This window comes from Dipodomys ordii, unplaced genomic scaffold (genome assembly GCF_000151885.1).
Source record: "Dipodomys ordii isolate 6190 unplaced genomic scaffold, Dord_2.0 Scaffold55, whole genome shotgun sequence".
In the NCBI taxonomy this organism is placed as follows: domain Eukaryota; kingdom Metazoa; phylum Chordata; class Mammalia; order Rodentia; family Heteromyidae; genus Dipodomys; species Dipodomys ordii.
Window position 1 is genome coordinate 8,311,022 of NW_012267271.1, and position 12,937 is coordinate 8,323,958.

Genomic DNA, 12,937 nt, shown 5'->3' on the forward strand with positions numbered 1-12,937 from the left:
TGATCCAAGCTTAGTGATTGGGCAGCCTTGGTGATCCAAGCTTAGTGATTGGGCAGCCTTGATGATCCAAGCTTAGTGAGCAGGCAGCCTTGATGATCCAAGCTTAGTGATTGGTCAGCCTTGAGGTCTTGGTGAGATGGACAAAGCAGTGTCACAGCAGTAATGACGGATCAGGCCAGGCTGGAGATCATCTGGGATCTCTCATGCTAAGGTGATTTGAGCCTCAAAACCTAACTTCCTTCCTCCCTCCCTCCCTTCCTTTTTCTTTCCTTCCCTCCTTCCTTCATTCCTTCCCTCCTTCCTTTCTTCTTTCCTTTCTTCTCTCCTTCCTTCCTTCTTTGCTTCCCTCCTTCCTTCCTTCCTTCCTTCCTTCTTTCCTTCCCTCCTTCCTTCCTTCCCTCTTTCCTTCCTTCTTCCTTCTTTCCCTCCCTCCCTCCCCCCTCCTTCCCCCATCTTTCTTCTTATATCAGTCATAGAGCTTGGACTCAGGGCCTGGGCACTGTCCCTGAGTTTCTTTTGCTCAATGCTAGCACTCTTCCATGTTGAGCCGCAGCTCCACTTCTGGTTTTCCAGTGGTTAATTGGAGGTGAGAGCTTCACAGACTTTGTTTTTTTTTTTTTTTTTTTGTCCGGTCGTGGGGCCTGAACTCTGGGTCTGGGCGCTGTCCCTCAGCTCTTCAGCTCAAAGCTAGAGCTCTACCACTTGAGCCACAGCACCACTTCCAGCTTTTTTCTTTTTGCTTATGTGGTGTTGAGGAATCGAACTCAGGGCCTCAGGCATGCAAGGCAAGCGCTCTACCACTGAGCCACCTTCCCAGCCCTTAACAGACTTTCTTCACTGAGCTGGCTTTAAATGTGGTCCTCGGATCTCAGCCTCCTGAGTAGCTGGAATTTCAGGCGTGGCCACCAGTGCCCAGCTCCCAACGTCCTTCTTCTTGAGTGCCCCTGATGTAAGCGTGTCGGCAGCCCCTGTCGTCACGCGCACCCCGCTCACGCTGGTTCACACACTGCCTCTCTGGCTTTGCTTTCCCTACAAACTTCCTTGGGGTCTACCTCAGTGTGCCCTCAAATTCTTCTCTGTGGACACCCTGGGGCCAGGTGGGGGCCTCCTCCGGTCTATCAGGTAGCACCGACCCTAAGGTAACCGAGGACACTTTCTCCTGAACCTTCCTGTAGGCTCATCTGTAGCTGCAGGTGGAAGGGATCCCTGGTTCACACACTAGCCCTCAGAAGCAAATGGTTTGACCTGCTAAGTGTCTGCAAACATGGGGGCTAGGGGCTGAGCTGTCCATGCTGGAGTCAGGGGCTGAGAGCTGGGGCAGGCTGGGCACACCTGTGCTGGAGAGCTGAGTGGGGCTGGGCCCGTGAGCATGCTGGGGCCCCTCGGGAGGGAAGGCTGGTTCTGACAGTGGCAGCAAGCATCCAGGGCCTGCTGGGTCTGAGGTGTGGCTAAGGCACTGGCCATCTCTGGTGGGGTCACTGGACTGAGGAGGCTGGTTGTAGTAGGCAGACCTGGGCAAATCAGAAGCCTGCCAGAGAGTCTCCCCGCCCAGAAGGGACAGGGCGGCTGGGCCAGGCTCTGCAGTGGGTCTGGCTTTGTGCCTGAGGTCTAGAACTGAGCTCCTGCCTCTCAACAGGCACCAGGGAGCCATGGATCCCAGAGGTGAGCTGGAGGGACAAAGGAGACTCACCATGGGCTTGGGGGATTCATTGCTTTGAGCTAGAGGTTCAGAGATGGTTGGTTAGGCAGCAGGGTTGGCAGGAGCCCTGAGGGTTTGTGGATCTGGTGTGTGTGTGTGTGTGTGTGTGCCGGCGTGTGGAGTGAGGACACAATGGTGGTGTTAGGACAGGAGCTGGACCTCAGTGGAGACTGTAGTGCCAGGCAAAGCTGCCCGTTCCTGGCTCCTGTGGGTGCTAGTGACCCGTCTGTCCCCTCTGTTGGCTGTGCTCTGCACCTGCTCAGGCGCCAGAGGACCGGAGGAGATGTGAACTCTCAGATCTGTCAGGAGAGAGATGAATCGTGGGGAGCGGTGGGGAGAAAGCGGGAAGGAGAGGAGAGACCCCGGTGACAATCCTTCTAGGCCACAGGTCAGAAGGTGGGACAGGAGGAAGGCGCTGAGGCAAGTGGGGGGCCGCCGCCCAGCCAGGCCTTGTGGATCAGGCCTGAGCTGCCAGTGTCTCTCCCTGCCCAGGTGGTCTGGGAGCCGGGGCCTCTGTAGGGCCCTGCCCCCCAGCCTCCCTGCCACCTGAGGCCCCCGCTGGGCTGGGCTCTCGGGGACTTGGTGTCTGGGCACAAGGGACATTAGGCTGAGGGAGTCAGAGCAGGGGAGCAGCTCTGAGAACAGAGGCAGGTGGCATGCCCACTAGCAAGTGGCGATGGCCGGGCCCAGTCAGTGTGGATCTCCTAAAAGCTCTTGGTGGGGAGCAGCAGGCCCGCCTCCTCACCTTCTCCCCTCTGCCAGGGCCTGGCAGCCAGGTGGGCTCCATGGAGCCTCGGGAGGAAGGCAGGGTGTGCTACCTTCCTTCTGCCGTGGGTGTTCTTCAGCGTGGGTCGGCCTCTGTGGGGATCGCAGATACTTCAGAGTTGAACCCTGGCCCTGGGTGTCTCCCCTGCTTCGAAGATCAGGGAGAAAGATCCAGATCCCTCCCCAGGTGGCAGGGAAGTACTCCCAGAGGCGTCCTCATCCATTGACTCCTTTATCTTGGCCTCTCAGGGCCTTCCGGGAGGGTCGTGAGAGGAAGCAGCTCCGTCCCCAGGCAGGCTGCTGCAGAGCCGACAGGCTGCAGACACCTGTCTTTTAGTGAGCAGCTAGCAGCTCATCCTCCTGGGAGAGGAAATGGGAATAATGGCTGCTTCTCACACCTGCCTGAACCTCTCCTTGATGGGCAGCAGGTAGACTGGCCTGGCCAGGCTGGCCTGGGGCCTCCTGTCCCCAGACAGGCCGGGATGAATCTGTTCACGTTTGTCCCATTTCCTAGATCCCCATGTTTTGAACATTTGACCTGTGTGTGGTGGAGGGTGCTGGTGCTTGAACTCCGGGCCTCACTTTTTCACTTAGGTTTATTATCAAGGTTGGATCTCTACCACTTGAGCCACACCTCCACTTCTAGCTTTATTTTTTTGGGCCAATCCTGGGGCTTTAACTCCAGGCCTGGGTGCTGTTCCTGAGCTTTTTTTTTTTTTTTTTGGTCAGTTGTGGGGCTTGAACTCTGGGCCTGGGCGCTGACCCAGAGCTCTTCAGCTCAAGGCGAGTGCTGTACCACTTGAACCACAGCATCACTTCTGGTTTTTCTGGTGGTTTATTGGAGATAAGAGTCTCATGGACTTTCCTGCCTGGGCTGGCTTTGAACCGTGGTCCTCAGATCTCAGTCTCTGGAATAGTTAGGATTACAGGAGTGAGCCACCAGCCCCCCCGGATGTTCTTGAGAGTTTTTGCTCTATCACTAGAGCCACAGCTCCACCTCCAGCTTTTTGGTGATTACTTGGAGATAAGAGTCTCACAGAGTTCCCTACCCTGGCTGGCTTCAAACCTTAGTCTTCAGAGCTCTATTTCTTAAATAGCCAGGATTAAAAGCGAGAGCCACCAGAACCTGGCTCGTCTAGAGTTTTATATAAAAGGAATTACACACTGAATCTCTCTTTTTCCACCCAGAATAATTAAATTTGAGACTCTTTCAGTGGGTTGAGTTCACACATAGTTCATTCCTCATACTGCCCCAGTGTATGGTCACACCTAGCTTGGCCTTAGCTTCTAGGTTAGACCTTTGGCAGGTGGAGCTGCGGGAGGCAAATGTAGACCAGTCTTTCTGTGGACACACCCATTTCCTTCCTCAAGGGGCAGGAAGTCCAAGTTAATTTCCAAAGTGCTTGTAGGGTCCTCTGTTCTCCAGTGGCTTCTGAAAGCTCTAGCTGCTCCGCTTGGCCCTGACAGATCATATGCTCAGCCTTTCATTCTTATACAATGCATGTATGGCATCTCCTTGTGATTTTAGTATACTTTCCCCTAATGACTAGTGAAGTTGAAATCTATGTTTCATATACTTTGCAGCTATCCATGAGTATTCTTTTTCTCTCTTTTTGTTACAGGTCTGGGGCTTGCTCTTGCATAGCTTGCTTCCTAGTTGGTGTTGTACTGCTCGATTCATATTTGTAGCCCCACTTTGGCTGGTTACTATTATTGTTACTATGGGGCTTGATCTCAGGGCTTTGTTCTTACACAGCCTGCTTGGGAGGTTGGTGCTTTTCTACCAGATCCACATTGCCAGTAATCCATTTTGGCTGGCTCCCCGCCTTCTTCTCCTTCTTCTTCTCAGTATTGGGGCTTGAACTTGGGGCGTGAGTCCTGTTCCTTACCTGTTTTTGCTCAAGGTTAGCCCTCTACCACTTTAGCACACTTCCACTTCTGACTGTTTAGTGGTTAATTAGAGATATGAGTCTCACAGACTTTCCTGCCTAAGCTGGATTTGAACCATGACCCTGTGATGAGTTTGTATATCAATAGCAACAAGCTTAGACTTAATAGTTTCACTTAGTTTATCTGAGCACTTCAAATACCACCCACACCAATAACTAACTCCTAGGCCTCATTCTACTAAGATTGCCTCATGCCCGTGGCTCCCCAGTAGTGGACACTGGCTGGTGAGTGCAGTGGAGCCAAGGCCTGGGAGGAGAGGCGGGGCAGGGGAGAGGAGGGGCGGGGCCTGGGAGAGGAGGGGCGGGGTCAGGAGAGAGGAGAGCCTGGGCCAGGGGAGGAGCACCAGCTGGGAGGGAGAAGCAGGCAGAGGTGGGTGGGGAGAGACAGGTGGACCCTGCAGTCCTGGTTTGGGCAGCTCTTTCCAGATGTCAGACTTTGCTAGAGAGCCATAATATTGCCACAAAAATAGACCTGAGCGTCAATGGTACAGGTTGGAAGACGAAGAAAACAAAAGCTCATAACTACAGTTGTTTGAGAGTCGGCAAAGGAGGGGAGCAAACAGCCTCTTCAACAATGGGTGTTGGGAGGACTGGACAGCCATGGGCAGAAAACTAAAAGTGGATCCCTGTTGTCATCATGCATTTTGAAGTTGAACAACAGCAAAGGCTGGCAGCGGTGTGGGGGAAAAGGATCTCTACTGCCGTGCTGGTGGGAATGTAAACCAGTACAACCACTCTGGAAAGCAGTCTGGAGGTTCCTAAAAAATGAAACTTTCCTGTGAACAGCCATAACACTCCTGGGCATCTACCCTGACCATCACGAGCCAGGCTATGATAAAGACACCTGCACCTCCATGCTCACTGCCACACTATTCACAACAGCCAAACCATGGAAACAGCCCAGATACCCCACAATAGAGGAGAGGATCCCAAAAATGGGGTACCTGTACACAATGGAATTTTACACAGCCATTGGAAAGAAACAATGTTATTTGCAGGGAACTGGACAGAACTAGAACAAATCATGTTAAGTGAAGTAAACCAAGATCAGAGACCAAGTGCACAGGTTCTCCCTGATGTGCAGAAGTTACATCGAAAATGCACTGGGTAGGACAAAGTATGCCAGGTTCTAGATGTGCACATACAGTGACACCAAAAGAGGAGAGTTTTAGGAGAGAATCATAAAGGTGCAATGTCTACGAGCCTCTTCATATGTATATAAAATAATAGACATATGAAACAAACTCCAAAGATATGGAAACAAAGGACGTAAAAATTGATTTCTTTTTCTGCTGATTCCTTATCGTTTACCTTATACGTGGTGTGCTCACGTGCACTTCTGTAGGAGGGCGGGGAGGGCCCGGAATGCGAGGGAAAAGGGTAAAAAAGTGCAGCAGTGGAGCGCACTGGTCATCGGTGAACAGGAACTGTGCAACTGTGGGTGGAGACGGGAGGGAGGGAATAGGAGAGGATGAGGGACAGATGACGCTGTGGCAAAGGAAATGGATTTATTACCTGACAGAAGTCAATGTAACCTCTCTGTATATATAACCCTTCTAAATTAACAATAAAGTAAAAAAGGACTTAGTTTTAAAAGTTAAAAAAAATGGGGCTGGGAAGGTGGCTCAGTGGTAGAGAGCTTGCCTTGCATGGATGAGGCCCTGGGTTTGATTCCTCAGCACCACATAAGCAAAAAAGAAAAAAGCCGGAAGTGGCGCTGTGGCTCAAGTGGTAAAGCGCTAGCCTTGAGCTGAAGAGCTGAGGGACAGCGCCCAGGCCCAGAGTTCAGGTCCCACAACCGGACCCAAAAAAAAAAAATTGAAAGTTACTTGAAAACTAAGAAGTTGTTTTCACTTAGGTTTTCCTGCAGCCAAACCATGTGCCAACTACATACATGAGGGGAAAAAATACATTCAAGGTATATGATAACCAGGCACCATGGCTCACACCTGCAATCTAGCTATTCCGGAGGCTGAGATCTGAGGATCACAGTTTGGAGCTCCCCTCAGCAGATCAGTCCATGAGACGCCATCTCCAAAATAATCAGCAAAAATAAGGGCTGAGGGTGTGGCCCAAGTGCTCCAGTGCTCGCTGAGCAAGCCAGGGCAGCAGGAATGTGGCCTGGGTGCCAACCTTACTGCAGGCCAAATACACAAATGAGAGGTCAGGTGTTCCCTGCCCGGTTCCTTGGTTTCCCAGAAGCTAGTAGGAGTTGTTTGTTTCATGGCTGGAGGAGTAGGAAACAGTAAGGTAAAGGTAGACCAGTAGTACAGGGAGATGGACGGACTGATTTTGGGGCCTGAGCCAATCACAGGTGGCGGTGTGTGTGGTGTGCAGTAAGCCTTTCTGAGAAGGCCTGTTAGGGTATTCAAACTCTTTCCCTCCCTCCCTCTCTCCTTCTCCCCCTTCCTCCTTCCTTCCCTCCTTCTCTCTCTTTCTCGCTCTCTCCTTCCTTCCTGCCTTCCTCCTTCCTTCCTCCTTCCTTCCTCCATCCCTTCCTTCCTTTCTTTTTTCTTAGGTTGGGATTTGAACTCAGTACCTGAAGCTTTTGCTCCTTCCCTAGCACTCTCCCATCTGAGCCCCCAACCCAATATTCCAACTCTGAACCATGAAAACTCCTGACTTTTGTAGCTCAGTGACCAGCGCTGGCCCAGCATGCGCAGGTTCCTCACAGGAAGTCAAAGGAAAGAGATGCCGGGAGGGGTGAGGGAAGACGGGGGAGCAGCTGAACTTCCCACTACTGTGTTTCAGGAAAATTGAAGCACTACTTGCTTCACCCCGGAACCCTTCTCCTGATGACCCTCGCTCTGGTGTTCTTCAGGTAAGAGGCTGGGCTTGGGAGTGGCCCGCCGGAGCCGGGTGGGGCCCTGGGCTGCCTTCCACACCACAATCCCAGCAGGATGAGGGTGCTGCCACCCTCAGCTGGGCTCGATGGTGTGTCCAGCCTGTCCTGGCCTGTGCCCTTGGCCCTCACGGTGATGCCCATTTTCCTTCCACTTGGTCGGGGGGCTCTGGGCTGGGTGGTTGGCCTGGGGAAGGGGAGGAAGGCCAGTCTGGGCAGAGGGTGGGGCCCGGGCAGGGACCCCTGCAGGCCTGCATCCTGAGCAGCTGTCTCTGCCCACTTCCTTCTCCTAGCTATGGGATCTTGACCCCCAGCAGACAGGCACAGGGAGGCCTGGGAGCTGAGTCCAGGTGAGTGAGGCTGAGGGATGGAGGAGGGGCCTGCGAGGTCTGTGCTGGGAGCCTGACCTGTGTGTCCCACCGAGCAGCCTTTGTCACCTCAGTTGCCCTAAAGCATCACCTGCCTGTCCCCCTTTGTCCTCAGCTCCCATCTGACCTCCAGCCCTGACCCTGGGCTCCCCTGGCTCTCTGTGCCCTCCACCTGAGGAGCCTGTTGAGAGCATGGCTTTGCCTTCCACCCTCCTGCCTCACCCCTGCACCAGGTGGTCCCCAGGTCCTCATCTGCCTTTCTGTGTCTCCACATCCGTGGGCTTCTCTTTTCCTTCTCAGCCCTGTGGTACCAAAGCTTGTCTGTCCCTCCATCTGCCTGGCCCCTCCCTCCCCAGCAGCTGCTCCTCCTGGCACAGGTTAGGAGCTCCTGTGTGGCCTGACCCCTCCTGCTGGACCTCCACAGCCCACTGCGGCCGGGCAGTGTGTCCCCCGCAGCTCCAGGCAGGCCAGGTTCCAGCTCTTGTTTGCTCTCTGCCCTCTGCCTGGATGTCTTGTCTCCCTCCTGTTCTGTGTTCTGGATGCTTCTTCCTTGGTCAGTGCTCTACCCCACTCACCACTCCGCTCAAGCAGTCTTTGTGGCTGGTAGTTTTACAAATGCAGGCCCAATTCCTTCCTTCCTTCCTTCCTTCCGTCATTCCTTCAGTCCTTCATTCGTTCCTTCCTTCCTTCCTTCCCTCCCTCCCTTCCTTCCTTCCTTCCTTCCATCATTTTTTCATTCATTCTTGCCTTTTTATATATGTATATAGCATCTCCAGCTTTTCCCCTATAATGCTTGTATCGCCATCACCGAAGTAGGGGGCCAGTGATGTGTGCTACTGTGATTTTTTTTTTTTTTGTCAGTCATGGGGCCTGAACTCTTGGCCTGGGCGCTGTCCCTCAGCTCTTCAGCTCAAGGCTAGAGCTCTACGACTTGAACAACAGCGCCACTTTGTGCTTTTTGTGCTTTTTATGTAGGGCTGAGGAATCGATCCCAGGGCATCATACTTGCAAGAAAAGAACTCTATCACTGAGCCACTCTACCACTGGTACTGTGCTCTTTTTTTATTACTAGCTTACAGTGGTTATACAATAGGGCTATAATTATTTTTATATCTCCACATGTTTAAGTGTATTCCAATCATTCTCACTCTTCTACCTCCCCCACCCCAACAGGTTTCTTTGCTCTGTGTTCATAGTTGTAAGCCCTCTGCTCCAGCTGAATTCAGCCTCTCTCTTCCTCCTTGTTAGTCCCAGCCCCTCGCACGGGGAGTTGACTGGGCAGTGGTGTATGGATTGGCGGGTGGCTCTGGGTTGGCAGATGTCCAAGGTGCTGACTGGGATGGGTGGGGTTGCTTGGCTCCACAGGCTGCTGCAGGAGCCCCCCACAGCTTGGGGCGTGGAAAGTTCAGGTGGTGACCAGTCACCGCCCCTGCTCTGCACACTTTAGATGGATATAGGGCCTGATGTGAGGTTTTGTGCTCGAGGAAGACTGCCTTTAACTGGGCAGCCATAGAAGGAGTCAGAGGGGACGGTACTGTTCGAATTACACTAGCTGCTTGGTTGCTGGGGTGGGAAGGGGTCGGAGCCCAGCTTTACGGGAGAGGCGTGTGGAACGTGGAGTGAGTGAGTAGAACAGGATTGAGTGGATGTTGTGCTGAGTTCGGGCCGCCAGGGGAAGTGAGGCGAGCTGAGTAGTTATATAGGCACGCACAAATTAAAAACAAGCTGTCAGCAATGATCAAGAAGGGAGAAGAGAAGAAAGACAACCAAAAGAGAAAAACAGAAACAAGAAGCCCAAGACAGCAACACCCAAAACAGAGCAAATTCCTAAATAAAATTAATGTCCAGGTGATCAGTCGCTAGGTGGGCATCAGCTAAGAGGCAGAGTTCAGGGCGGGACCAGCCAGGACAGGTGAGCAGCCTTCAGCGCTGGGCTGGGGCTGGGCCTCCGCTGACCTCACAGCAGGGAGTCCCGAGGCTGCCCTGTGCCTGCGGCCTGTGTGGCACTGCTGCCTCATCAAATGGGCCGGATGGATTGGGTCTCCTCCAGCTTAGCCCCATGTCCTGTGTGGGTGCAGAACTCGGTTGGATTTGGGGAATTGCCACAGGAGCTTCGTGCCTGGGCTGGCCTCCAGCTTCCCAGCTCCCTCTCTTGGGTGGCCGGGATAACAGGCAGATGCTCCTGTCCAGGGCCCAGCAGTCAGGTTCTTGATCCCTGGCGGTCCCTGGGATTTGGGGTTGACTGGCCTCGGCGTGGAAGGGGTGGCCTTCCCCCAGGCCCAGCTAGTCCCATGCACTTGTGCCTGATACTCTGCTCTAATCACAGACCTGACCCCTGTGTCCTCCTTTAGAGTGGCTGCTGTGCACGGGGAACAGGAGCAGAGCAGAGCCTCGTCCAGGTACAGTGTCGTCTCCTAGTGCCTCTGGCCCTGGTGTGTGTGGGGAGGGGGCTGGGCACCCCTGCCCGGGCCTGATCTGGGCAGTGGGACTTCCCCTGCCAAACAAAATAAAACAAAAAATTTTTAAATATTTAAAAATAGTTATTATAAAGATAATATAGAGAGGCATTACAGTTACATAAGTCAGGTAATGAGTACATATTTCTTTGGGCAATGTCACCCCTTTCCTCTCTGTCTCCCTGACTTTCCCTCCAGACCCCACCCATAAGTTGTAGAGTTCATTCTCAACACAGTGTCCAGTGAGTGCCACTGCTGCATTTATTCACCCTTTGTCCCTCCAGTTCTATGCCCCCTTTACCCTTCCAAAGACAGGTAAATGAATAAACAAGAAAAAAAAAGAACAAAACCAGCAATGAAGAAATAAACCTCTTGTTTCCATTTCCTGGAGTTCATTTTGATAAACATTAGTTTATCTGATCAGATGCACATAGGCATTGTGCCTTTGTGTTCACCTGACTTAAAGAGGAATACTCCCGTGCTGGTGTAACTAGGACGCAAACATCATGTGTGTGTGTGTGTGTCGGTCTGTCTGTCTCCATCTGTGTCATTGATTATGTGTGTGTGTCTGTCTGTCTGTGTATGTCTGAGTCTGTATCCGTGTCTGTGTGCATATCTGTCTGTGTGTCCATGTCTATGTCATTGAGTATGTGCATGTGGCAGTACTGATGTTTGAACTCAGGGGTTTAAGCACTGTCCCTTAGCTTTTTCACTCAAGGCTAGCTCACTACCACTTGAACTACAGCTCCACTTCTGGCTTTTGGTGGCTAACTAGAGATAAACATCACACAGACTTTCCTGGTCAGGCTGTTTTGGAACTATGATCCTCAGATCGCAGACTCCTGAGTAGCTGTGATTTCAGGCATGAACCACTGCACCAGCAGGTTTTGCCCTTTTGTGAGGGGCGTGATTTTGTCACCTGTGTCATCAGGGTTCATCCCTGCTGCAGCCTGCACTGCGCTTCCCTGCCCTTTCCATGCTGACTCCTACTCCCAGAGCCATCATGGGACTGGGAATGGTGGACAGCGTTTCCTGCCACCATTGAGGCTGGTCTCTGACACCCTGAGATGGGGGCTTGGGCTCTGGGTGGCACAGAAAGTGCCACAGGCCAGTCTGAGGCCCAGGAGAGCTGGTGTGGACATCTGATGGTTCATTGGAGGAGAGATTGCTTCTCAGCCCCCCGCCCCTCCCAGAGTTACAGGAGCCATTAGGCCCGTCCCAGCCTGCAGTGTGGGTCCACCAGCCCTGTGATCCTTGGGTGTTTGGTTCCTCTCCCACATTGCAAAGACAAATTAGAGACTGGAAGCCTCATGCCTCAGCCCCTCCACCAGCTCTGGCTCTGGGTGATGTGGGGTGTAGCCCACACAGCCGGTGAAAGATGGCTCCCCAGTGACTCTTGTGCACACCTGTGTTTTGGTTTTCAGGATGGTGTATCCCCAGCCGATGGCTCTGACGCCCGCGTGAGTAAATGGACTGACACTGCAAGGCGTGTGGGGGTCTGTGGTAAAGATATGCACAGGCAGTTTGTTTGGACTGGCTTGTGGCTTGGCTACCATGCCTGAAGCCTCCACAGGGCAGGAAAAAGCAACACACAAACTCTCAAGATTTTCCTGGATTAGTGCTCAATGTTCTGCTTCCTGTTTGTTTTGTTTTTGTATTGGAGGTTGACCTGAGGACCCCAGAGGATCTTTTCTGTTTCTTTGACTTGAGTTTCTGGCAGAGTCACGGGTTCCCTAAGGGGTGCTTGGGTGGGGTGAGGACCACTCCAAGCCTTGCCAGCAGATCTCAGCTCCTGCTGCAGCAGGGCTGGCATTCGGGGATGGCTGCTGCCTGGTCCCCTCGAGTCTGATTTGCCTCTGGTTGGTCTCGTGGTGACGGCCAGGTCTGCCTGTGGGAGGACGGAGGCAGCCGGGGAGAGGGCAGGTACGGCGGTGGGCACACAGTGCACACCGACTGTGGCTTTCTTTCTCTGTGCAGTAGGAGAGACGTCCTTGTCCTGACGCCATGGCTGGCTCCCATCATCTGGGAGGGGACCTTCAACACTGACATCTTGAATGAGCAGTTCCGGCTTCAGAACATCACCGTGGGATTATCTGTGTTTGCCATCAAAAAGTAAGAGACGGCTAGAAAGTTGACTCAGTGGTAAAGTGCTTGCCTCTCATGCATGAAGTCCTGGGTTCAATTCCTCAGCACCACATAAGCAAAACAAAAACAAAAAACAAGAAAAAGTAAGAGATGGTGCAGGGTGGAGGGCAGAGGCCTGGGGACACCCAGATCTGTCCTGTGTTCAGGCCATGGTGGAGGGTGGGGGGAGATGGAAGGGTGGCTGTGAAAGTTCCTTCACTCCGTGACCTGCCTGGGCCCCGGTGGCTCAGCCGCTGTTCGAGCGCAGTGCCATTTCCCCTGACAGCTGGTGCCCCGTCTCCTCCCTGTATCCCCTCAGCCAGGGGAGGCTGCACCCCCTCTGCTAGAGGAGGCAGCGGGAGAGGAGGGAGGAGCCTGGCTTCCTCTGGGAGCAGCAGGAGCATGGTGCCGGCCAACCGGGGGCCGCTGCTGTACACTGTGATGCCAGGCAGGGCTGAGGCGACAGTCTGTAGACCATCCATCTGCAGGCCTCTGTGGGTGGCAGCCCATCTGACCACCCCAGGGGTGCTGGTGGGACCAGCTGGGTGGGAGCTAGTGAGCAAGCTGCCTCAGGCCCAGCTGCCCTGTGGGAGGCTGTGGAGAAAGGCCTGGGTGCAGGAATGGGCCCTGGGGTGGAGATGGAAGCTGGTGCCCGCCACAGAGCAGCAGCAGTGTGCAGAAGGACCCTAGGACAGCCGTAGGCTGCCACCCCCTCACCAGCTGGGACTTGAGGC

General features: G+C 53.5%; 1 protein-coding gene across 1 annotated transcript in view; it reads left to right on the top strand.

Moving 5' to 3' along the window:
- Window positions 1–12,937, top strand: part of LOC105989338 — a 42,642-nt gene that overhangs the window by 27,988 nt on the left and 1,717 nt on the right. Inside the window, exons 11-15 of the mRNA XM_013021301.1 lie at window positions 7,165–7,234; window positions 7,549–7,605; window positions 9,975–10,022; window positions 11,504–11,539; window positions 12,057–12,191. Coding sequence (XP_012876755.1) covers window positions 7,165–7,234; window positions 7,549–7,605; window positions 9,975–10,022; window positions 11,504–11,539; window positions 12,057–12,191 — 346 coding nt within the window. The remainder of the gene's footprint in view (window positions 1–7,164; window positions 7,235–7,548; window positions 7,606–9,974; window positions 10,023–11,503; window positions 11,540–12,056; window positions 12,192–12,937) is intronic.